General features: G+C 36.2%; 1 protein-coding gene across 4 annotated transcripts in view; it reads left to right on the plus strand.

Moving 5' to 3' along the window:
• The window catches only part of CBLB (Cbl proto-oncogene B), a 214784-nt gene that overhangs the window by 11417 nt on the left and 176177 nt on the right, over positions 1–27190 (plus strand). For all 4 annotated transcript variants that reach the window (XM_058731522.1, XM_058731523.1, XM_058731521.1 and 1 more), the window contains exon 3: positions 3963–4213. In XM_058731522.1, coding sequence (XP_058587505.1) covers positions 3963–4213 — 251 coding nt within the window. The remainder of the gene's footprint in view (positions 1–3962; positions 4214–27190) is intronic.

Consider the following 27190-nt stretch of genomic DNA (forward strand, 5'->3'; position numbering starts at 1 on the left):
TATACAGAGAGGCCTCCTTAAAAATCTCTAAATACATTTAAACAAATACAGTAGGTAGTTGCATACTGTTATGGAGAGAGTGCCTGACTCTCTCAAGTCTAGACATTAGTGGGTTGAGAGCAGTAAACTCAGCTATGTTCCATTTCTGTGTTGTAGTATTTTTCTGTAAAAAGGAGGGAATTGGTCATAGTGATTTCCAAGGTTCTCTTTAGCTCTAAAACTCTTTGAGTCAATGACTCTCATGGAGTTTGTGGCCTAATTCAGTGGTAAATGTTTTGCCTTTTAGTTTAAAAGCAAAGAGTAACGTTGCTAATGAACCAGTCCTTTTATGCACTGGTGTTAAAAAGTTCGTCATTGTATAATAAGATTGTAGATTTGTTCTTTTTAAAGCTTTTCTGTGTTGGGACCACCTTTCATCTTAGGAAGCAACTTAGATATTTCTAGAAGACGGCTAAGTCATTTGAATCTGAACTTGAACCTTGTGGTGAGCTTGATTTTTCTCCTTAACATAGTGTTTTTAGAAAAGCAATTTTTCTTTCTCTGGCTTTCACAGTTACTTGCACATAGCAGGCACTCAATAAATATTTATCGAATTGAATTTGACCTGCCTAGAAGTCATAGTCCCGGTGTAGGGTTATTCATTTTTGGCAGAAGCTGGCATAAATCACAGAGTTTAATACTAATCCAACTGATCAACTGTGTACTCAGCAGCATATCAGCATTGTATGTTATACTTTCCCAAATGCAAATTTAGAAAACTGTGTGGCCTACAGGGGCCTTGGTGAACTGAATCTCACCTATTTTAAATCTACTTGTGCCACTCAACCCTAGGCTTCCTGTGCCTTTACCTTTTAGAATGACTGCATCGACTCCTTTCTTTCTGATCTATTCTCTAGTGCCTCCTAAGCCTTTGCATACCCTTTTGCCTGGAATATTCCTTTTGCAAATTTAGGAATGCCTTTCTTGATATCTTCATGTCAAAATATGAGTGAGCTGCTGATTTTCTCCTCCAGCACATTGTACTCTCCTCCATCATAGCACTTAATGTCTCCTGGAATTCTTTTTAAGCCATCAGTCTTTTTCACTAGAAAACTCCTTGAGGACAGGTCTGTGATTTATTTCATTCTGCATTCCCTAGGGCCTGTAACAATGCCTGAAACAGAAAGGTTTGTAGAATTAACAAATGGGTCCTGAAATTCATGTAAATTTGCAAATGGCATAAAAATAAAAATGTAAATGAGGTTAGCCAGAGATCATTAATTATATGCCTAATTCTAATTAAATTGTGATATAGTTAGAAAGAAGATCAGCCTGAGATTCAGAAGATGCAGGCTCTTGTTTTGGATTAATGATTTTTTAATAGTCCCTTAATCTTTGTAGTTCTTAGTTTCTTTATCTGAAAATGAATGGATTGGACAGGATCTTTCCTAAAATCCCTCAGAGCAAGAATTACATTGCTCCTAAGTTAATTATAGAGAACTAGGTCTCTTCTGCCAGACTCCTTGAGGCAGGAAGTATGTTGTAGTCATCTATAATTTCCTGGCACTAAGCTCAGTACCTGGTATATAGTAGTTATGCAAACAGTTGTACCGAATAAAATAATAAATTCCCAGATAGAATTACAATTTAAATAAAGCAAATGAGAAAAAGGTCAGGTAGAGAATAGCAAATTAAAAATCTGTAACACTTAAAAAAATCTGTTAAAGAATATTTATTTGGAATATCTGAAGAAAATACCTGAGAGAAATTTTTTTTTTATCAGTTAAAAAGTTCACCGGTAGAGGAAATTAATTTGAAACTGGATAGTCCCCTAACTACAAGTTAATAATTTATCAATCTGTGAGGTGCTGTAGCAAGTTTTATGTTGCTGAAATTAAACTGTGTCTGCTGTATGATGTTGCTGGCAATATTTTTGAAATTCGTGCATACTTGTGATACTATTTTATTTTTTAAGAATTGAAAAACTATATGCTGTTTCAACCAGAATTTATTCAATCATTGACCTGTTTAGTATTTCATCAGTCGTTAGGACAGAATGAGCCTCTCTGATTATATCAAAGTGTCACAAAGTAAAAGGAGGGTAAAAAGCTTTATCAGCCCCTTTAACTATACTTTTCTAATGATTTGGCATTATTTAATATGCCAAATGGTCTTGGGTACCATTGGACATGTTTAAATTACCAAACTGGAATTGGATCTTCTTGCTCCTATGCTGTGTGCTGCTTGATGGGCACTTGAAGTATTCCTGAATCCATTTTTTGTTGTTGTTGTTGTTGTTGTTGTTGTTGTTGTTGTTGTTGCATTGGCTGACAATATTTTAACTAGTCCTGGAAATAACTGTGCATCTCACATACCTTCTACTAAAGCCACACTAAATGTATTTTCCAACTCAAATTCCCATCAGCCAGATTTGAAAAATACCTACAGCCACTTCAGTGCCACCCAACAGGAGGTTTAATGTGATGAAAGGGAAGTCATACTGGAAAAAGAAATCATAACCAATTGTGTGTTTTTTTATTTTATTTATTTATTTATTTATTTATTTATTTATTTATTTATTTATTTATATTTAGAGAGATTGAGAGCATGAGGTGGGGGAGGGGGGCGGAGGGAGAAGCAGAGAAAGGGGGAAAAAGAATCCCAAGCAGGTTCCAGTCAACCTGAGCCAAAATCAAGCTGTCAGAGGCATAACTGATTGAGCCACCCGGGTGCCCCTTAACCTTGTGTTTAAAATCTCTTGCTCTTGGGGCACCTGGGTTGCTCAGTCTGTTGAGGGACTGACTTCAGCTCAGGTCATGATCTCATGGTTCGTGGGTTCAAGCCGTGCATCAGGCTCTGTGCTGAGGGGCTCAGAGCCTGGAGTCTGCTTTGAATTCTGTGTTTCCCTCTATCTCTGCCCCTCCCCCGCTCACACTTTTTCTCTCTCTCAAAAATAAAAAATAAAATAAAATATCTTGCTCTTGAAAGTGTTACAAAAATATGTGATGAAAGCCTTAGAAGAGGGCTAGCTATTTGAGGGACCATCAAGTTTATGCTTCACTGGCTTCTCAGTAAAGCTGCCTTTGCTTTGTACACTTTGCTTTTTGTGAGATTGTGCACCTTTACATTATGTGTGCTCTTGGGCAGTATCCAATGAATTCATTTACAAATTATTTAATTGGGTAAACCTTATGCCCTGGTTTGAGGGATAGGAGGAATAAGATGAGTTAACTAACTTTTGACTAAATTGCATGAACATGTAGAATTGAATATAGTAGTTGAGCTGCTACTTTTTCATCCTAGTAGAAGGTTCTGCAGGCAGCTCCAAATGCCCCAGTGGTTGGGTGACACCCGATGTAAAGACTGAATCTTTATGGAACGCATGTCTACAGGCACGGGATATAACATGGGGAGGTGGAAAAGACTCGCTCTGACCTGATACCCATTTACTACTTAATAACTCAGTTATTAAAATAGCACTTCTTTGTTTTATTCTCCTCAGGGTTCAGGAACAATATGCCAAAACATTAATTAAAATCTGTGAAAGAGCTTTAGCTGGGAGTTCAGTGTAGTAAAATGATATCTAAATGTGAGGCGACGTTGGTTGCCAGCAGAAGACGCCCATTTCCTAATTTTTATTTAAACAAAGAGACTATAAGTGGTATACAATAATTAGCACATTGGAGTTCTGTGAAGCCATGAACAATGGGATACTGTAGAAGAGAGAAAGAAAACTTAAGAGGTGGAAAGTAAAGGTGTGACATAGTAAGCATGAATGGGAAGAGAAGAAAATTGGATTTAATTATATCAAGACAGATGCAAATATTTACCAATTCTTTGTAGCTTGGAGATAGTAATTTTAAGATCAAAATTTATATTATGGAAAATGAAGAAATAGTACAGTTTGATGAATTTCATAACTTTTCTATGAAACAAGTTATTGTGATTCATATGAAAGTATTTTATTTTTGTCTCTTTTTTAGGTCAGACTGTGCCAAAATCCCAAACTTCAGTTGAAAAATAGCCCACCATACATACTTGATATTTTACCTGATACATATCAACATTTGCGACTTATATTGAGTAAATATGATGACAACCAAAAACTTGCCCAACTCAGTGAGAATGAGTATTTTAAAATCTACATTGACAGTTTAATGAAAAAGTCAAAACGGGCAATAAGACTCTTTAAAGAAGGCAAGGAGAGGATGTACGAAGAGCAGTCACAGGACAGGTAAGAATATTTCAGATTTATTTATTTATTTTAGTGATAAGGTCATATTTCTGTTACTTTTTGCATCATAGTATAATTGTCAGCTTTTTTGTTTTTTGGAAGAAATACTGCATTTGTGTTTTGCTTTTCACATTATTTAAACCTTGTAGTTTTACTTAAATTTCTTGATAATTACTAATTCATGAGATGCCGTTCTTTTTTAAAATAGACCTTAGTTTTTAGGACCGTTTTAGGTTTACAGAAAAATTACTCCCAAGTACATAGTTCCCATCTACCTCTCCCTGCCAACATGCTTTTCTCCCATTATTACTGTCTTGCATAGTGTGGTACATTGATGAACCAATAGTGATATAGTAGTATTTACTAAAGCTCATAGTTTATATTCGGATTCACTCTTTGTGTTGCACAGTTCTTTGGGTTTTGACAAATACATGTCATGTATCTGCCATTTCATTATCATGTAATGATGTTCCTCAGTTTGTTTATCCATTCATCTATTGAAGGATATCAGGGTTGCTTCTAGCTTTTGGCAATTATGTATAAAGCTGCTGTAAGGATTCATATGCAGGTTTTTATGTGGACGTAAGCTTTCAGTTCATTTGAGTAACTACCTAGGAGCATGAGTGCTGGGTCTTAGGGTAAGCCTATGTTTAGCTTTGTAAGAACCTCCCATACTGTCTTCCAAAGTGGCTGTGCCATTTTGTATTCTCACCAGTGATGAATGAGAATTCCTGTTGCTCCCATCTACCGTATTTGGTACTGGAGGCGCTGCCTTGACTGGATATGTATATGTGACAGACGTGGGTGGGAGATATAGCTTGAGTCTCAGTGTTTGTTAAGTGAGAAACTGAACAGGGGTGGCGAAGACTGAAGGGACATCAACTGAATCCTCACTTTACAGCCAGGATTCCAGACTTAGAGGCTCCCCTTTGAAGTTTGTTTGGCTATTTCAATGTTAAATTTTATGGTCTGTCTTAAATCAATTGACGAAAGTTAGTTTTCCATTTCTGGGATATTTTAAATATATCTAGAATATTCACTGATAGTAATAGTATATTTAGATTTCCAAATTTGAAAACAAATATTAAAATATATATGACTTTAATGTGGTTAAGTTGAATTTTTGTTTAAGACACTTAACTTCTCTGTATTTTAGTTTCCTTCCGTATAGGGAAACCTCCAAGAAACCTCTAATGTTTCTTTCAGGTCAGAAAAACTAGCCTCATTCAGTCTGATAAAACATAGGGTTGTATAATAGCAGGTTCACTTATCTAGTTGTGTAGACTCTGAACTTGTCTGTAAATACTGGCCAAACAAATACCCGGAGTGAGTAAAACCATCAAAATCAAACACAGAAAAACCATCTGCCAAAATGTAAAATGGCATAAATGTTTACTTATTTATAATTTGCTCTCTAAATTGGTGATGAACCTAACATAATCATAAGTGTTAACCAATTGTAACTATAGGCTCATTATGTAATATACTTGGATCACAGTTTACACGTTTTGAGGATGGTGAATCTTTCAGTTGCCTTTTAGTTTTAAAGCTCTAAGACTCTCTCCTGGACTGCCAAGCAGAGTGTGAATCACCACATGGTATCATAAATAAAGTAGGGAAATATAGTAGTGATGGTTTCTTCCAGAGAATGTCCAGTTATAGGGAACAACAAACCTTTCAAGAATGACCAGTTATAGGGAAGCCAGCTGTTTGTTTAAAACTGTATTTTTACTTTGTAGTTCTACAAGTGATCTAATAAAATCAAGTTGTTTTATAATTGTCTTTATACTTCTTATTCACATTTAGTAGCCCTGAAATTCTTCATGAGTCAGCAAAGAAATGCATTTAATTTCACGTTTTTAGGATATCGGTCCAGTGAGAAGGCATGTAATTTCTCAGTTTAGGAATTTGAGTGGATACAGTGTTTTCATTGGATGTAGTCATATAAGATGTGGTGAACTTGTACCCACTTTTATAACTTCTTTAGAAACTTGAAACATTTCCTGACCCAGTAGATGTCTTTATAATTACCATTTCATTTATAAACTTTGCTATTTTGGACTTTTATGTGGGAGCATATCATGGGAGAATCTCTGTAAAATGTTGGTTGCTTGTGTGTAGATTTCCACAGATGATGACAGGTTGTATATTGCTGATTGATCAGGTCGAGGAGACTCTAAATTTTGTGTTTTAAGTGTCCAAGTCAATTTTGTCACTCTGCTAAATTCAACCCTAAGAGAGAGCTTATTAGTTTCTATGCTGGTATAGCGTGTTCCTAAATGAATTTTTCTGTCATCTGTGTTCCATTTGCTGATGGTGTTCTTTGACCACTGTTTTTATGCAGAACTTACATTTGATACATGTTTAATCAAAATTCATACTAATGTACCACTCTTGGTACACCATAGTAAGAACATAGGTTTTGATCTATGTTTCTTTTGGTAGTTACATATTTTTACACATTCATTTTTAGGTTGCCTTAGTATTTTAAATGCAAGCTGAGGCTAAAGTGTGCCATTGTATATGGAGCTGTGAGACATTTTGCTCTATAGAAAACAAAAGAAATTTCTTAGAATGTTCTTATAGTCGTTAGGCAACAAAGTATTCTATTTGGTGGAATGACTCTTATCTAACATGGATGACACAGTGATTCCTGGGTATATTATACATTCTCTGAACAGTTTTTGCTTCTGCAAATAATGTCAGTAGGGATATTGGTATTATTAAGCTAAAACTGAAGGAGGTAGTAATAGGAGACATAGTGATTTGGAGCCCACTGACTATACCAGCATTGCCACCAGCAAATTACGTACTTTGTTGAGAAAAAGAGTGCTGGATGAGTTCACGAATCCAGAAGTTTGTTTTCATGTTCCTGCTGTGTCAAAAAGAAACTTCTTTGTGGATTTGTTTTAAACGTAAGGGCAAATGGGAAAATTTCAGGTGTCTACTTTGATTAAGCTCGGTTTTAATTAATTGCTGAAATATGAGTGGCCTGAATTTTTAAAGCAGTTTCATATAATTGTGACAAATATAGTAAATAGGAAAATAAGTATAGCAAATGGCATGCAGTGTATTTTTTGTCTCTAGGTGAGAAGCAGAAAGTTTATTTGCTAGTGAAATAGATACTGTGGGTGTAGGGCAAACCTCTCACTTGGAGAACGGGGTGGGATGATGATTTCTGGTTAGAGGCATGCTGCATGCCTTGCTTGACTTTCATGGCAAACCTCTTTTCTAGCATCACTTCTCCCAAGTTTGTTTCTTTGTTTTTTGGTTTTGTTTTTTTTTTTTCTGACAAATGGTTGAACCTCACACTGAGCTAGCGCATCTCCAGCTGAATGTCTAAACCATTCGGAGCTGGTGTTTCTTTCTGGGAAGAGTAATTTAGTTATATCAGGCACCCATAAAGTTTTCCTGTGTATATATGGGGTGGGGGTTGGGAATCATGTAGAGAAGGGAGAATTTGTAGTTTCAGGTACAGAGAAGAGGTGAAACTTTATATCACATGGCTTACATTTTTAGTGGCAAAAGTCCGAATGAATGTGAGGCTAACAAATGTAGAATTGCCAGGAGGGGCTTTTCTTCAGTGATATGACTGGTAGTTTCATCAGTTGACCATTTTGATAGTAAAATTTACTCTTTCATGTAAAAAGTTGTTGTGTTAATTACCTGCTCAGCAAGGCCTGGTGTTAGACACTGTTTTAGAACACCCAGAGGTGATGGCCTAAGGATACTCAGATTTTCCATATTTCATAGCTGCTTCAGTGAACCAGAGTGCAACAAACCATTTTCCCCTCCCACACTCTGGTTTACAACCACTGAAACAAAACCAAAAGTCAACTGAGGTGGAAAAAATAGTTGTGTTTGATAACCCATCAGTGAAGAAAATGAAGGCTTTTAAAAAATTCACACCAGAGGATAATACATAGATGTTGTCTTATTATTAATGTCATTTCAGAGCCCCTGGGATGTTCCTCATGCACATATATTGTCGAAAATCACAGTGTGCATAGCTTGTATAATAATATTCGTTCCAAACCAGATTTTTTTTTTAAAGTATTTCGACATAGAAAAATTCGTCCTGGAAGATGCTAGCCTTTATTTAAAATCCTTCAGGAGTATCAGGCAAAAATCTTCCTCTCCACTGACCATTTGATTGAACAAAGAAAAATGCTATATTAAACTGGCTGTATTAATATAATAAAGTGCCTTTTCCTCTAAAGGACTACTAATCACTATGCTTGCTGTTTATACCTGTGTTGTAATTTATGAGATAGTATACCAAGAACATTTTGGAACTGATATATTAAAGATTCATGGTTTAGTTAAAAATCGAATCAAAAAATACCAGCGACAACAATAACAGGAACAACAAAACACAAAGCTGCAAATAAACCTACTTGGCTTTCTTCATACCACCGTATGCCAGCATTGCTTTGGCCAGATAATAGTGTGTCAGTTGAAGTGTTTAAATTTGTATAAATATAAATGCTGTTGATTGCTTGGTCATGGAAGTAGGCTTGAAGTTCCCCTGGGTTTTCAGTTTAACCATAAAAAGAGATTGACTTGTATGCACAATTGAGGCTCTAGGTAATAGTTTTAATTATTACTAGAACTCACAGGTTTATGGCCTTGTTTAAAATGCCACAGTAAGTTCTACGTTTTCTCATAGGCAGCACTATAAGTTGCGAGAAGGAAATGAGGAAAGAGTGCTTTCAAATGGTCTGTTGTCATTTATGCTCCAAGTGTTCTTTGTAGTGTTGGTTGGTTTTCTGACCTGTGATCTGTGTTGTTTTTAGTCTTTATTTTCTGGATTGTCACAATATTTTTTGGTTCAGACGTTTCAACATCATAAAACAAAGATGTAGTTTGTTTCAAACTAAAGGCTACTACTGTTGCTGTACTAGTCTATTAGATAATTTTTCAGGGCGCCTGGGTGGCTCAGTCGGTTAGGTGTCCGACTTCAGCTCAGGTCATGGTCTCTCTGTCCCTAAGTTTGAGCCCCACATCAGGCTTTGTGCTGGCAGCTCAGAACCTGAAGCCCACTTCTGGAGTCTGTGTCTCCCTTTCTCTCTGCCTCTCCCCCACTCGTACTCTGTGTCTCTCTCTCTCTCTCTCTCTCTCTCTCTCTCTCTCAAAAAAAAAAAAAAAAAAACATAAAAAACCCGGCAAAGTTTAAAAAAATAAATAAATAATTTTCCAAATCCAATAGTAGTTTCTAGTAAAAATACTGTCTTTGTTATTATAATAACCATTTTCAGGAGAATTAATCTTAGGGAAGTTATATCTTTCTTATATAAATAACTTGTACAGTGTTGAATGTATTTCCTATATTTTATGAAATATCTCTTGTTTAATGATGCATGAGAGGGAATGGATTATTAGTCTTTTAAGAAATAATCTGACAAAAACAATGATCTAGTCTCTTTCTTTTCTTTGTTTATTAATGGTGAAAAATGCAGAGCTTTTTTACATTTCATGAGGACAAGGGACAGGTTGCAAACAGAAAAATATGATTTCTAAATAAATCAGAATAGATTCCTAATCTTTTTTGAACACAAGTTCTTTAATATAAACGTGTTGAGTTGCCATTCAGTTTTTTGCAGTTTGTCTGCATTCTAGATATCTTTTTCCTTTTCGGTGGAAGACTAGAGGAACCAAAAGATTAATTTTTGATATTTTAAAATGATAATATATAAGTAGGATGCAGAGGACAAATAGTGGTCGACTCCTTTGGGTAGCAGTGTCTGCCAGGTAGGAAATGGAATTTTCTTTAGAAAACTTGAACATCTTCCTCAGGCTGACTTATCATAAATGAATAGAAAGTTTATTTAGTCTTGATAAGAATGCTTTCATTCATATTTTAAGCATCTGAGAGTTGTGAATATACTTTTCTAAAGTTTGGAAATGAAGGGGCTTATTAACACACTGTGAAAGGAGAGACCACAAGAAAGTTACTTAGACAAATGTTTTCGAAGTTAAACAAAGGGAGTCTGTTAGAGTGGGCAGGTGAGAGCTTGAAGAATCTTTGACTGTTGAGGACTTTATGACTAACTTCATCTATGATGCTTTTGCTAAGTAGACACAAAGTGATTTTCTTACTGATTTTCATGTAAGTGAAAAGTGAAAGGGGTTTTGCCAGCAATTTCCCCTTTGGGGTACATTTTAAAAATACAAAAGAAGTTATTAAGATGTAATTTAAAACTAAATTCACTATTTTTTAAATTTTTAAATAAGATGTTTATATTTAATCCATTTTATTTTATTTACTTTCCCCCCAGCCCTCTGTTAATATCATGCAGCCCCTAACTCCTGATTTATTAGCTTTTAAAAATTTTATTGCAATTTATTTAAATACCTTCCAAGTCAAATTATGTATTATACACATATAATATTTTGATTTTAAAATTGGAGACTTTTCCTCCCTACAGCTTAGAGTTTATTAAATGTTTACAAATTCTTGAGAGCAATAAGCATCGTATTATAAGACAGTAAGCCAACTTACGAGACTCAAAGTGAACTTGACTTTATGGTTGAATACCTTTTATGTTTTTCAGTCTTAAGGCAGCTTATTAAAATTGATGTTTCCCTTTCAGTGAATATCTGGTGACATTCAAATTTGGTAATTAAAATCCAGAAGCACTCAAGAAAGAATGCCTGTTTTTAGTTTCATAATAACAATGCTCCCAACAAAGAAGGTTGATGAATGATGTCTTTCAAGTGGCAGATTTGTTATTTAGTTAAAGACAGCTCCTTTGGCAGTTTCTTAAAAAAACTAAATTGAAGTCTGTTTATAAAACTGACAAGCTGCAGTAATAATCCTATAGCCTGAAGAATGCTTGGAAATCTAGCCCAAGAAGCACCCCCTTTTTTCCCTCAGTGATTTAACAAAGTGGAGTTTCCAGGAATCCAAACATTTTAACATCCAGCACTAATTGGGTAAGTCATAAAATAGTACTCATGTCTGACTGTTTGAAATAAAGTGCTTCAGAAGTATTTGGTTTTCTAAATCCATTTTTAATATTAATCTTTTTTCTCTTTAAGCTCGTTTTTGGAACATGAGTTTTTGTTTGAGTTTGCATTTATAAATCAATTGTTTATAGATGGCCTGATTATAGCAGGATATACAGATGAGGTTATTACAAAAAGTACTCATTTATAGATTCAAAAAATAGAGATTGAGGCTGCTTGGTTTGGTAGAACCGTTGAAAAAAGATAAATTTAGATTTATTGAACTGTATTACTTTGAACATCTGATCTTGTGATCATGTGATCTCTTAATCAAATATATGTGACTGTATTAATTTCCTAGGGTTGCCGTAGGAAAATATTATACACCAAGGGGCCCAAACAGCAGTTTCTGTTTAAGTTGACTCTCTTACTGATGGAGCCTAGAAGTCTGAAATCAGGCTGTCAGCAGGGCTGTGCTCCCTTCAACCCTCTAGGGAGGATGCCTCCAGGACTACAGTTTTGGTAGCCCCAGGCATTCCTTGGCTTCCAGCAGCACAATTTTAGTCCCTACCTCTGTCGTCCCGTGGTGTTCTCCTCCCTCTGCCTGTGTCTCCATTTCCTTCTTTTGTACATGAACACCAGTCGTGATGGATCAGGGCCTAGCCTGGTGACTCTATTTTAATTATTACATCTACAAAGACCCTGTTTCCGAATAAGGTCACATTCAGGGTAGGGTTGAAGTTAAGATTTCAGTGGATCTTTTTAAGGGACACAATTCAACCCATAATAGTGACCAAATGATGGTAGTATAAAATTTATAGTCAGGAGGAGAAGAAAATGGAAACTCATTCTCATGGCATGAGAAGTCTGAAAAACTTTGCTCTATTGAAGATAATGTCAAAGAAAATTACTTAAACATTTTTGTTTTGAAGGACCTACCTGTAGGTCAATAATTTTTGTAGATTTTTAAAGATTTATAATAAAAAGCATATGAATTAATTTCTTGACTAATTTTTATGCATATATTAAAAGCATGGTACATTACATTTTCATCTGTGTTTTTGTATATGTTGACATAAATGAATTTATAAATACATTGTTACAACAAACATTCTTTCTGATTTCAATGTATTAACTGCTATCTTTAGAAATTATTTATACTATAAATATGTATATTTAATTAAAGGTTATAATATTAAGAATCATTATCCCTTGATTAAGAATCCCAGTTTTAGGGGCGCCTGGGTGGCGCAGTCGGTTAAGCGTCCGACTTCAGCCAGGTCACGATCTCGCGGTCTGTGAGTTCGAGCCCCGCGTCAGGCTCTGGGCTGATGGCTCGGAGCCTGGAGCCTGTTTCCGATTCTGTGTCTCCCTCTCTCTCTGCCCCTCCCCCGTTCATGCTCTGTCTCTCTCTGTCCCAAAAATAAATAAAAAACGTTGAAAAAAAAAATTTATAAAAAAGAATCCCAGTTTTATTCTTTTATTTTGTGATAAAAACTCTGGAGGGTCAATTAAAATAGTTTAAATATGATTATGACTTACATCATCATTGTTAAATCTGTTAACAAAGTTTTCTGTATTGTAATTAAAAAGAGAGAGGTGAGAGGTGTGTTCCATGTTGGTGGCATAGGGAACGCTACATTTCACATTCACTTTGTGCCTTTAATATTATGATATAAAGTATTATAAGTATGGACTTCAAGTTAGGATTTTAGGTAATCAATTCAAGAATTTTAGTTTAAAAAATAGTAAATAATTTTTTCTAAAAGTGGCATGTCGAATAGCGTAACCCACGGGTCAGCAAACTATATAGAACTAGATAGTAAATATTTTAGATTTTGCCACATGGTCTCTGGCAACTACTCAGCAGTTCCTTTATAGTAGGAAAGCATGGCTATGTCCCGACAAAACTTTATGTATAAAAGCATGTGGTAGACTAAATTGGCCGTGGGCTATAGTTTGCCAACTCTTGGCTTAATGTATTATTAATCTTATTTTTGGACAGTAAAATTTTGAAAGTGTTTTATCAACATGACTGAGTCTGTAAGTTGCATCAATTAATTTGGCTGAAAGTAACAGTACGTGGGGTGCCTGGGTGGGTCAGTCGGTTGAGCGACCGACTTAAGGTTTGTGGGTTTTTACCGTTTGTGGGTTTGAGCCTCGCGTCAGGCTCTGTGCGAACAGCTCAGAGCCTGGACCCTGCTTCTGATTCTGTGTCTCTCTCTCTCTGCCCCTCCCCCACTCATACTCTCTGTCTCAGAAATAAATAAACATTAAATTTTTTTTTTTTTAAAGTAACAGTATGTGACCAACAGTGGCTTACAAGTGTAGGGATGTGTATTTCTCAACAGTGCTATCAGAGACCCAAGCTCTTTCTGGCTTTGTAATCTCCTTTCTTAGTTGGGTTTGTCCTCATTCTAGTCACTTCATGGTTGTAAAATTTCTGCTGTGGCTTTGTCTTTTTTAAGGCTACAAGACAGGAAAGAAGGGCAGGGCAGCACCACACATGTCTGTCCTCTTTTTATCACAGATCAAAAAGCTGCCTGGAAGCTTTCTACCTGATTTACTCCTTCCAGCAGATTTCTCTGAGGTCTTTTTAGGACATAGAATCTCCTCTTGCTACAAAGGTGACTGGTCTTTTGAAAATTTTCAAGTTCAGCCTCCATGTTAGAGGAAGGCAAGAGAGAAAAGGATTGGGAAGGGGTATTCAGTCTACGGTATCTGCCCAAATAAATAAACCCAACATCCATAGACACAACTAACTTGGACATATTTTATGGTGTAACTTGGTAGGACTTATTTCTTTAAACTATGTTGTCAAGAACTAATTTTGAAGTTAATCTGCACTTCATAAATGCTGACAGAAGACATACGGATGTTTGTTGGACCAAAATGACTCTTTATTAGTCATAGTAATAGCAAGAGGCAGAGTATCTCTATTTGTGCAGTTCCCTGACTCCCAACTCCTATAGAAGGACATAAAGGACAGGTTACACCTGCCCATCCAATGGGTTGCATTACTGAAGAACCTTGAACTTAAGAAACCTGGGCCTTTTATAATGAGAGGTAAACTGACCTAACTTTTGCCTTGGAAAGAGACACTGGATAGTGTTTTTGTTCCCGAAGGAGACACTATTGCTGTCACCCAAGGCTGTTTGCTATATAAATGTTCCTGAGGGGCGCCTGGGTGGCTCAGTCGGTTGAGCGTCTGACTTCGGCTCAGGTCATGATCTCGCAGTTCGTGAGTTCAAGCCCCACTTCGGGCTCTGTGCTGACAGCTCAGAGCCTGAAGCCTCCTTCGGATTCTGTGTTTCCCTCTCTCTCTGCCCCTCCCCCACTCACACTCTGTCTCTCTCCTTCAAAAATAAATAAACATTAAAAAAAAAAATTAAAAAATAAAAAAAAAAAGTTTCTGAAAGAATAGTCCCAAACAAAGGGTGTCAGTATTTGTGGTCAAAATACATGCAGACAGACATGTGAGAGACCCATGGAGAATTTTCTCCCAGAATATATATGTTCATTTCTTTCCTAGAAACCCTAATTGTGTCTTAGGTTATGAAATGTGAATCTCAAGAATAATATATTATGGCAGTATTTCAGATTGTTAGTAAGACCAAAACCTTGGGTTCTGCCATGTGTAATAAGTTATGTATATGTGAAATATCAAATATATATTTTAGGGATCTCATATATATGAAATAATTGTGACATCCAGAACAATACTGAAAACTTTTTAGAGTAAACTCTTTCTCTTCCTACTAACTTTATATTTGCTAGTTAAATTCAGGACTGTTCATTTAAAGCTTCATTTAAAGTTCATTTCACATGCCTTTGTGTATGTGTGTGTGTGTGTGTGTGAGAGAGAGAGAGAGAGAGAGAGACAGAGAGACAGAGAGAGACAGAGACAAAGACAGAGACAAATTCTGCTTGTGACTTTTTAAGCTTTTAATTTTCTAGATGAGCAAAGTGTTTTTTTCCCCTTTAAGGAAATTGGAAAGTTTACCTAAATATTTTTTATGAAAATTTTTTCTGAAAATAAATTGGTAGCTCTTTTTACAGATGCTTCAAACACTTCAGTTATGTTTTTATAAAGTGACTGAAGTCTTGAAGTTAGTAATTTATCACAGTGCATTTTTCCACTTTATCAGTATTTGGTAAAATTACAGCATGTGGGCCAAATCCAGCCTCTTTTTCTTTCTGTAAATAAGATTTCAGTGGCACATGGACATACCCATTCTGTGGTTACAGTGGCACAAGTGAGTAGCTGCCACAGAGACTCTATGGCCCACAAAGCTAAAAATATGTACGATCTGGGCCTTAACTGAAAAAGTTTACCAGCCCCTGCAGGATTGATATAATCACCAATGGCAGTCTTAGAAACATGGCATTTTTTAAACAGAAACATTTTCTTTGCTTTTTCTTTTCTCCCCTATTTCTGCCTAATGCTATATGAATTTATGGCCATTGGCATCCTCTAAGGACATTAAAATATTAATGGCAGGCCATCTGTGACTGAAACCTAAAGTTCTTAGAGACCCCCACTTCCTGTCTTGTGTCAGTATTCTGATGTATATAATTTTAAAGTGCATAAAATTTAAACTTTTTGTGTTTTTTTTTTTTAACACAAGATATGTCACTAACGTGTTTGGCAGTCATCTTATCTAGTGGTTTCCCTACAGAGTCCACAGACCAGGTGATGTGTTCTCATCTTCTAGAATGATAAAGTGCAGGTCCTTGACTTTGTATATTACCTCTGCCCTTACCAGCTGGGATCTGAGTATCTACATTTTTAAAAGTGCCCTACCTGTTTCTGATGTCGTGCTTGTTCTCAGAGTTACCCTGAGTGAAATAATCTCACCTTCAGTGTGCAGTTACCAGAGACTACTGAGAGGGCAGGGCTGGACAAGGATCCTGGGTCTGACAGATCTTTCACTTTTACTACACTTTTTTTATCACCACTGCAGGACTCCACTCCCAGTTGTACGTCATTTTAAAGGATCCCCAGGAAAGATAAGTATCAGTAAGGTCTTTGAAAGAATTTTGTTCGAAAGGAAAAGAAGGATTGAAATTATCATTTTATATTCTTTTCAGATTGGCTGAATCACCACCCTGAGAATTTGCGTTGGCATGCTAGCCTTGTATCTTGCCATTTTCCTTTCATCCCCCGTTTATGCAAAGTCTTTCTTATTATTAATATAGCTAAGACCCTTCGCCCCCACCCTCATCAGATTTTCCTGAAGATACTTGCTGAAGTATCTCTTTTCCCATGGACTGTGGCATTTATCAAGGCCTTTCTTATGGTACTTAACTATATATTGTCAAATGTTGCTATCTTTTGAAAATGGCGAGAAGACAGATCGTTTTATTTATTTTTTTATTTTATTAAAAAAATTAATGTTTATTTACTTTTGAGAGAGGGAGAGACAGAACAAGTGGGGGGGGGTGGCAGAGAGAGAGGGAGAGAGAATCCCAAGCAGGCTTCACACCATCAGCACAGAGCCTGGTGCGGGGCTCAAACTCATGAACCGGGAGACCATGACCAGAGCCGAAATCAAGAGTTGGATGCCTTAACCAACTGAGCCACCTAGGCGCCCCAAGACAGATCATTTTAAATATCCCATTACATATTCTTTAAGGCAAAACTAATTTCTTCTATGTTATCTTTCACAGTATCCAGACATTGCATTGTTGGTAAATACTCATAAAAATTGTATTATTTTAGGGTGCCTGGATGGCCTGGTCATTTAAGCTTCCAGCTCTTGATTTTGGCCCAGGTCATGATCTCATGGTTTGTGAGTTTGAGCCCTGCGTCGGGCTCTGTGGTGATAGTGTACAGCCTGCTTGGGATTCTCTGTCTTTCTCTCTCTCTCAAAAATAAATAAATATTAAAAAAAAATATATATATATATGTATATATATATATATATACATATATATATATATATATATAATTTCTCCAGAACTACTGTAAGATTATTTGAAAATTCTGCTTTATTCCTTGATTATGAGCTACTAGGTCATAGAAACAGGAGAAAGTGAAAATGTTACACTGGAAAGTGTCTGGTGAAGTGTCCGGAGGCTTAGCTTTTAGAATTTGTAGATGAGCTCTGAATATCACCTTCAGATTTGGCAATGAGCGCCATTGATTTTAGAAGGCAAACATATCCATGCGCATAGTCACACCCATTATTACTTATTATAGATTATTTATATCTTAAAACAATTTTTTAATTCTGTGTGTACGCAAAATGCCTTAATGGAACGGTATTCTTGGATAAAGTTAGTGAAGTTACTGAGATTGGGAAGCACTTCTTTAATGGAGTGACCTTGTAGCCCCCCCTTAGCACCTGTAAGATAAAGCCCTGAAACACAGCTTCACCATTCTGCATGTTCCCACAACCTACACATGGCAACGAGCATATTTCATGGCTTTCCTATTGGCTTATTCGTGCTCCATCTGAGCTCTTATGAGTGTTTTCACTTCCTCTTATTCTGATTTGAACATTTCTTCAAAGACTGTTTTTGTTTCTGTGCTGTTGTATATATGACTCTGAATACACAGGACTTTTTAGCAACTGGGGAATCCTCCATGCTTTCGACATGAATAGTCCAGTTTCGTTTGTTATATATTTTGCCAGAAGTGCTTCATCCTCTTTATAGCTTATTGCGCAGCACACGGTAGTTACATCTTCAGAGTGCATAAGTACATGCTCATGGATTTAAAAAGTCTTGTAAATGGTGATCATTCTTATGGATGGAATTCTCTAATACAGAGAAGGATTTTCAAACTTGAAAATTAGTTTTCAGATTTTAGCTAAAATTTTCCTGTATTTATGTATTTATTTAAGTGCCATCTCTTTTTCTTTCCTTTTAAAAGGTGAGTTTGGATGGTTGGATCTGGCATTCTTGCCGTATATACAGTTTTTTTTCTTTTTTTTCTTTTGCATGGGCATACTGGCTCTGAAGGACACCTGAGACATTCTGAACATGTAGACAGGGCTTTTAAAGCAGGGAATTGCTGTTCTCTTACATCAACCATGCAGACTCAAAAGCAGACTTTAAAGGAAAACAGAGGCATGTGTGTTCTCACTGTGTGTTATTGTTGCGCCCCCTCACATAGCTGTTAGGATTTGTCAGCGGTTTGTTTTGACTCACTATACCAAAGTGGGGGTGGTTTTGTGTGTTTTTGTAAGTTATCTAGTGTGGGATGTCAGTAATCTCAACTTTACCATTTTGATTGGCTATGATCCATCCATTTCTTAGGCAATATTTTAGTCCTGAAACTTGCCCTAAAAATATTTGCCAAATAGTTTTTCCCTTTCTATAACAGAACCTGATTCTTAAGATATATACGTTGTTTGTTTCACATTGCTTCGGTGATATGTTCATGGTATTTCCCCAGACTAATTTGGGAACCTCCTTGAGTTGTCCTTTTCAATTTATCCTGATAGTTCTTCTTACATGATAGAATTTAATTTTATTCATTATGTTGAGACTGGGAACACTCCTAAATCCACATTTCATTTCCTGGGAGGTAGTTTTAGACACAGATAATCACAACAGATTGTTTTGATCAGGGATGAGGAAGTCCCTGTCTAAAAGAGAGGATGAGGCTCCTGAAACTGATTTGAATGGGTCTTCTGATTTCAGGAACCATATATAAAGAGAAGGTGGTCTAGGCAGAGATCGATGTCTTTGCCCTTTTACTGTTTTCTGAGAGAAGTGGCACTCCAGGGAGTAATGTAGCATGATGGGCCTGTACATCTTTGCATGACTTTAAGGTTGGGGAGTAAAGCCTTAAGATGAGAAGCAAAAGACAAAGTGTTTTCCTTTAGTCACCCTAGTTAACCATTACATTCAGAGAACAGTGTAAATGTGTTGTGTCCCTGGTAACTTTCTATTATGTAACTGCTCTTTATTTTCTCTACTATATATGTGGCATTATTCCAGCAGCAAGTTAAAATTTTCCTTGTATGCATTCATTGTAAACTGTCATTTCTGTGAGATTAAAATAACTAGAATAATTTTAGCATTTTCAGAACTTGACATTTAAGAGAGAGACAGATGGCAAGTAAACAAGGTGAGAGCAGGACTTTATTTGCTGTATTACAATCTCAAACTACTGTAAAGAATTTTAATTAGATGTTATTTTAGGAAGTTTCCAATTCACTGCAGGTCACTGAAGCTTGGACTGAAGCAGAATGTACACCAAGTGTTTTAACATATCAGTAGTCTACTGCATGTGGTTGAAAGTTCATCTGGAACTAGTAGGTTATGTTTTTAAGAGTGTAAAAATTTCCTGGGTCCCAGTGTGCCTTAGAGCAAAACTATTTTTCTTCCTAATTCTAATAATACTATTTTAAACTTCTGGTTGGAGTTCAGGATCAAGTTTGTTTGTTTTAAAGATTGAAAATTTTCTTCTGATATCTTTCACTTTTAGTAAGCTCATTTTCATTTTTCTTCATGGTGATTATTTTTAATTTCCCACAGCGCTACCAGAGGTTTTCTCCACCATGAGATAGTAGTTGTTACACGTATTTCAGAGTTCTGTTCTTCAGTTTTCAAAAAGAATTTCTGTGAAATAGGACTTCACAGTTTGTTTTTTGTTTTCTGCTTTTTTTTCAGATAGAAGCTGGTTTTAGAACTAAGCACAGTATAGGAAAATAATTTCACATGTTAAGACTTCTCAGGTTATTCTTTATTAATTATGTATTTTTTCATCTATACAAATCATATGAAGATCTTGAAAAAACAGTTGCTTCTTTCTTACCAGTACAATAAAAATATAAAGCCTTGAAATATGACTGGTGTTATAGTTTACGGAGGTTAGTAAGTGATAGGCAAAGGGCAGACTGGTCTTGAGTTGCAAAGTGTTACATAGTTTGTGCAATTTACCAGTTCTAGGGATTGCATGTATTCCTGGTCTAATTGGGCGAGCAAGAAAATTTAACAATGAAAGGTTTAATGGCTGATTTTTCTTTCCCCTCCAGATGACAGCATTTCTGAAGAATAGAGTCGTGATATGGTAATAGTAAAGTTAAAATTGAAAAGCCACTTTCTTTAAATGTTATAAACTTAGACAGGATAACATTAGAATTTTGAGAAAGACCTGTAGACACTATGTGTTCTGTTTTTGTTTTGTTTTGTTTTGTTTTGTTTTAACTAATCCTTTTAGTTTCTTTCTCATTTTGGGTTTATTATCAGTTTACATAGTGAATTTTGTGCTAAAATTAGTTGTAAATACAACATGATATCAATGTTATGTAGTCCTGTCCCCTCTTTAGTTAGTTTTAGAAATCTTTGGGGTTCTATTCAATTGCTAGAAACATATTTGTGTTTCCTTTAGCTTTTTTGTTTCTTTAGGTGGCACTTAGCATTGTTTTGTTGGAACAATACCACCCACTGTATACAACTGTGTAAGAAGTAGTTTCTTGGATTCTGAGTGAAAGCCCTAAAAAATTACCATTAGGAAGTCTGTTATACCATTGTATGTTACAGAATTTATAGAATTATTTCTTCAGATGATGTCAATATGATAAAAGCAGTGCACAATTATGACATTCTTATTTGGGCTAGATCTTCCCTATGTAATCTTTTATTATCAGAGTTACCCTAGTCCTTAATAATTTGTTGTCAAATTACTGAGCTCATTTATGTATTGAGAGAGAGAGAGAGAGAGAGAGAGAGAACGTGGGCAGGGGAGAGCAGAGAGAGAGAGGGAGAACGAATCCCAAGCAGGCTCCATGCCATCAGTGCAGAGCCTGACGCAGGGCTCAATCCCATGAACCGTGAGATCATAACCTGAACTGAAGCCAAGAGTCAGACTGTCAAGCAACGGAGCAACACAGACGCCACTGAGTTCATTTTAATACACAACTGGGAAATTTTGATTGATACGGTGTTTAAGGAGTTAATTATCTTTTGCAGTAAAAACCAAACAAAAACCCAAAACATCAGTAGAAAACAGGCTCTTTGATGATAATTTGAGAGAGTTCGTTTATTCTGGACCTGGAAATCTTAAGATCTAGAAAAAGAGTAACTCATGTGTTTTATATAATTATCAAGTACTAATTCCTTTAGAATACTGGCCTTTAGTGATTAACTGTCTCAGGGAAAGTTATTATGTAAAGCTCAGAGTTTTCATTCTAAAATTTATGCAGTTCCAAATGAAAAACAAAAAAGCCTTATCTCAAAATTAGTCATTATTGACGTCACTAGATTTAAAAGAGATGCATACTCAATTTTTTTTTTTAATTTTTTTTTAACGTTTATTTATTTTTGAGGCAGAGAGAGACAGGGCATGAATGGGGGAGGGTCAGAGAGAGAGGGAGACACAGAATCTGAAACAGGCTCCAGGCTCTGAGCAGTCAGCACAGAGCCCGATGCGGGGCTCGAACTCACATACCGCGAGATCGTGACCTGAGCCGAAGTCGGACGCTCAACCGACTGAGCCACCCAGGCGCCCCTCAATTTTTGAAATTTCTATGAAAAATAAAATTATTTGAGTTATAAAGAAAATACCTAGGAATGTGAGTGAGTTTTCCCTTTTTTTAAAATCAGAATTAAAATCAGACATTTATGATTATAATACCTCTGGGTACTGAAAACAAATCTTAGCAGCATTTCTTGTTCAGAAAATGAAAGTGATCACAAGCAGAACGAAAATATCCTGATTGTTTGTAAGCCACATGAGTTATAAAAAAGTAAACATTACTAACTTTTATCTTAGGCTCTAAATTTTGTCTTTAGTTTTAACTGGTCATGGAAATTAATAAGTCTAATTGACCCAGAGAAAGGTGTTTGGTCTGCTTTCACTATTCTGCTTGAAGCAGGACTCTGGAATGCTGTCCAGAACCATCATGCCAAATGAGTCGTTTTTATTTGCTAGCCTCAAAATCTATTCTCATCATACAAGACCATATGGTTGGAATGAATGGAAACTGTGATGGCTGGCAGCTTGAGTAATAACACAACAAAAACCACTGTTTATTCATATGAGTGGTTTATCATTTATATTTCTCCATTATCTGCCTGTCCAACCTCATCTCAAGACAATCTCCCTCTGGTCTTTGTTCTAGCAACTCATTTTTCAGTTTTTCAGGCTTTCGGGACCTCCACATCCACAGCTTCCTCTGCCTGAAAACTTTTTCAGCTATTTAACTCTTGCTCATCCTTCAGATCAGAGCTGAAATGTCACTTCCTCAGAAGCTTTCCTTGACCAATCACTCTAAATTGTTCCACACTTTACTTTCTCTGTGGTCCTCTGTTCTCTTCTCTCCAGATCTTGTTTTAATCTATATAATCTTTCTTTTCTTCATTGCTGTCTCCTTAGTGCCTCCTCCAAATCCTACACGTGGTAGGTATGCAGTCACCATGGATGAAAGGAGTGAGGGATGCGTGTACGCCAATCTCAAGCCATGTGGTATTTAAGGAGCTTCATGAAACTTGGCAGGTGGTTTTGAACCTATGTATGGACAGAAGCTGTTGTTGGTTTGTTTTTGTTTTGTTCAGTTTTGTTTCCTTTTTGGGATGGAAGGAGAAATTTAATAGTTATTAAGCCAGAGAAATTTAATTAAGTTGGGCTTGCTAATCTTGCGTGGTCCAGAAATATTTCTTTTAATCAGCTGAGGTTTTCTTTTCATGTGACATTTTAGAGAGGATGAAAAGGGCCTTGAAACCACATGCATCCCTCTTCTGCCTATTGATCCATAATTAGAACCAGTGTCTAGAATCTGTGTTAGCAGAGAACTAAATAGCACAGAAACATCAGAATTACAACTGAAGCCACTTTTAACATATTTAATTGTTTGTTGTATTTTGCTGCTTCAAATTAGCATATTTAAAAGTTTTACTGAGAAACACGAAATTGGCACCTGATGAATCCATGTAATATTTTCCCCTCATGCAAAGTAAAGGAAAATTTCAAAATCCCTATGGCAGAGGTGTCATTGGGTACTTTCCCAGTTCTGACTCTTAAGTTAATGAACATAGTATTATGAATATATTATATACAGGAGTCTGTGATATATATTATCTCTTCCTGGAGCAGGTGAACAGTATTCAGGCATTCCTTACTACCTTTGTAAATGAATTGCCATCCTTTATTTTAATAATTATATCATGCATGATTACTTTTTTATAAGAATTTTTTAAAAGCTTATTTATTTTGAGAAGAGAGAACAGGAGGAGCAAAGAGAGACGGAGAGAGAGAGAATCCTAAGCAGGCTCCGCACTGTCAGTGTGAGCCTGATGCGGGGCTCGAACTCACAAACCGTGAGATTGTGACCTGAGCCGAAGTCGAGTTGGACGCTCAACCTGCTGAGCTACCCAGTCTCCCCTATAACGGTTTTTAAATGATTCCTTATTTCCAGTTCCATCAACCTGAAGCTACTTTGATGAGCTTTTGGGCTCCATCCTACTTTTTTGAACTGTATTCTCTACCTCCGTCCATTACTCAGTATCGCGTACTACAGTAATTCTCTCCATAATATTTTGTTTATTTAGTTCCTTTAATTGGAAATAATTTAAAAATTTACCATATTACTCTCTTGCTTACTCTTGAATAATTTACACTTCAGCCTCACTTGTCTAATTTCAATTTCTGGATGGTGCCAAGATGTTTTCCACTTGTTGCTTTTTCAAATACTTTTCCCTTCCTAAAAAGCTCTTCCCCTGACTTCACATTTTTAGGATAGAGACAAAGATCTGTGTATATATCACCTCCTTAAATGGGTCTTCTTTGACCACTCCATCTGGTAGGTTGTGCCAATCAGTATTTTGAATGTTTGCTGATACTTTCTTCTTTTCCTCAATTATGTTACCTTTCTTTCAAGTTATAATGGGAGTTCTTATTCTTGGTACATTTTCTCAGTAATTAAGTGTCAGCACTTGAGTTTTTTGAGCTTTTAATATATGTCAAACCACTGTGATTGGTTGAGTAGAAACCTAGCTCTGTCTTGGTCCTTTGAATGTCTTAGATCTAGTTGGGTAAAACTCAGTGTCCTCAGTACTCACAGAGGAGGGCCCCTGAGCCCACCTGGGGTTCAGGGAAGATGTCTGGTGGGGAATTACGTGTGAGCTGTTCTCGAGGGCTGAGTAGCAGTTAGGTACAGGCAGGGCAAGTGTTGCATGGAAGACCTTTGAAAGGAGTGGGAAATACCCACCTAGCTCAGGAGTATGTAAATGCATATTGTGTCGGGGTTTTATGGTTTGGGGTACCCAGAAGGGTGGGAATTGAGGGACTTGGGTTTCCTTTTCGGACATTTTCACTTTTGCTATTCTGACTTTTTAAGTATGAGTATGGTTATGTTTCTGATGTGGGGAGGGGAGTATGTTTTGCGGGGAAAAAAGAAAGGAAGTTACTCTGATAGTATACCGCACAATTTCATATTTAAATGACACTTTTGCATTTAGGCTATTTCATGAAGTCTAGTGCTACTGATTTGTATGTTTGGTGTCTCACTTGTTTTAAATGGTTTGCCCTGGACCATGTACCACACGCACAATGGGCACTGAAGGAATTGACTAACTTTTGAGAAAAGAGTTTGACCTTTAATCTTGGTAACTTGTCTTCATTGTGCCCTGGTTGAAGTTGTAGTAGACATTGTGTTTCACCTTAGGCTCATGAGATGAACAGATGTGTGTCTTACTTGCATACTCTAAAATGTTTTTGTCTCTGAAGTTCTATAATCAGATATTTTCCTATCTTATAACTTCAACTTTAACATTTCATCTTAAGACTGTAGGTTGTTTTTTTTTTTTTTTTTTTTTTTTTTAAATTTTTTTTCAACATTTTTTATTTATTTTTGGGACAGAGAGAGACAGAGCATGAACGGGGGAGGGGCAGAGAGAGAGGGAGACACAGAATCGGATCCAGGCTCCGAGCCATCAGCCCAGAGCCCGACGCGGGGCTCGAACTCACGGACCGCGAGATCGTGACCTGGCTGAAGTCGGACGCTTAACCGACTGCGCCACCCAGGCGCCCCAAGGTTGTTTTTTTTTTAAACAAACTGTTCGTGACAGAAGCGGTTCTTTAAAAGAAAAAACAATGTAGTTCTCATCTGTGTCTCACAACAAAATCTGATTAATCTTTCAAATTATTATATGACGCTTCATAAAATTGATCCTGACTCAAGGTGACCAACTCTTCCCCTAGCAGAAGAAAAATATTCAGATTCTTATGTTGCTGACTGAGGGGAAAGTATTAGACATTTAGAGGAAAAGCCTTTAATAGGAAATGTTGCTTCCTTTAGGAAATGAAGTACAAGGATCTAAATGTCTGTCATATAAACATGGGACAACCTTATTAGGCAGTTTTAGACACCTATTCAGTGGCTTTATTAGAAGACTTTTCCTGTAAATCTCCAGGATTTATAAAGTGGTTATACCACAGACAAGTTGTTCTGATGTTGACAACAGTGCATTATGGTGGAGGGGTAGAAAGCACAGATCCTAACTGTGCGTTATTGCTCTCTTATTTTTTTCTTAACATCTAAAGCAGAATTCCCAAGTGTTCAGGTGAAAATGGAGTCAAGGCAGATGCACCCGATCGCTGGAGTTCTTGGGTTTACAGGTGTGTTAATTACGTATAAAATTAGGTATCTCTTGAAATTAATATAGTCAGTGTTTGAAAACAGCACTTCAAATATTGTTATCAGGACTGCACTGAGTTCAGTTTTCAGTAGTAATAAATTATTTGCCCTTCTTGTAATGGCTTTCGATAGCAAGAATTTCCTCTACAAAGGGACAGTGAATTAGCGATATGAAGAGATGTTTCCAAAATAATAATAATGGATCTTTTAAAAATTGTTTGTGATATGCTAGATGAAGTGATATGGAATTTTACATTCAAGTAAATGCTAATTAACCTTCAAAGGATTTTCTTTTTAGACTTTGGTTCATCGTAAAGACAACTGGGAGAATTGTGAAATGCCACAGGGCTAGGAATTCCTGATATCAGGTCTCATTCCAACAGAAGTAGAGGAGAAGGACAGAAAAATTTGACTTTAGAAGGAAATCTTCCATATCATAAAGATAGCTGCAGTTTTGTGTTTAGGAGTTGATCTTCTGCCTTCACTGTGGAAAAACTATGTAGATAACCAGTATTTGTTACATTGATTTCACCTGTGTGTTCAATGCTAAAGTGTTTATTTTGCCATAAACTACAAAACCAGATTAGAAAAGCAATGTGGATTTCCTGATGTATGTATTTTCATGAGCTTTATAAAAATGGTTTTTAAGATAGTATTTCATCATTATGTTAGAGGATATTATAGTGTCTCTTTAGCAGTTACTACACAGGGGGATAGAAGGTTTAAAAAATGTTATTTAAATTGTTTTTTACCCTCAGAAAGACTGTAACTTAAAAAATAATTGCAGCAAGTTGTACATGTTAAATTTTCTGGTCTAGAAATGTGGCATAGAATTTCCCTAGAAGCTTCTGTTCCGTTGTGGTTGAAATGTTTTCTCACCTTTTCAGACTACTTCATTACTGCTGATGTAGGTGATACCTTGAGATGTGCCAAGAGAAAGTTGTGTAAAACTTCCTTTGACCTTTTCTATACTGAAGTCTGAGATATCTTAGACCTGCTGATTATTTTAAAAAAATCAAGTAGGTTGTGTTCAGATAAGTAAGTTTATGAAAATACTTCAATTTATATTTCATATATCATCATCTCTCTCGTAAACTTACCACTTAGAGGAAGGTAATATTTTGTCCCAACCTTAAGGGTAATATTGTTTAAACCTATTGATGCCTGCTTGCTTATTTATTTATTTATTTATTTATTTATTTATTTATTATTCTATGCTAAAAAAAAAATAAGACTAAAATGCAAAAAATATTCCTTTTGGTGTTTTAAAAAATATTTAGTTTTTCACAAAAATCCTATTTTTATTTTTAAAATGTTTATTTGTTTTTGAGAGAGAGAGAGAGGAAGAGAGAGAGGTAATGTGCATGCTCATGCACGAGGGGGAGGGTCAGAGAGAGAGGGGTAACTGGGAATCCTAAGCAGACTCCATGCTGTCAGC

This window comes from Neofelis nebulosa, chromosome 5 (assembly GCF_028018385.1).
Source record: "Neofelis nebulosa isolate mNeoNeb1 chromosome 5, mNeoNeb1.pri, whole genome shotgun sequence".
NCBI classification, from domain to species: Eukaryota; Metazoa; Chordata; class Mammalia; order Carnivora; family Felidae; genus Neofelis; species Neofelis nebulosa.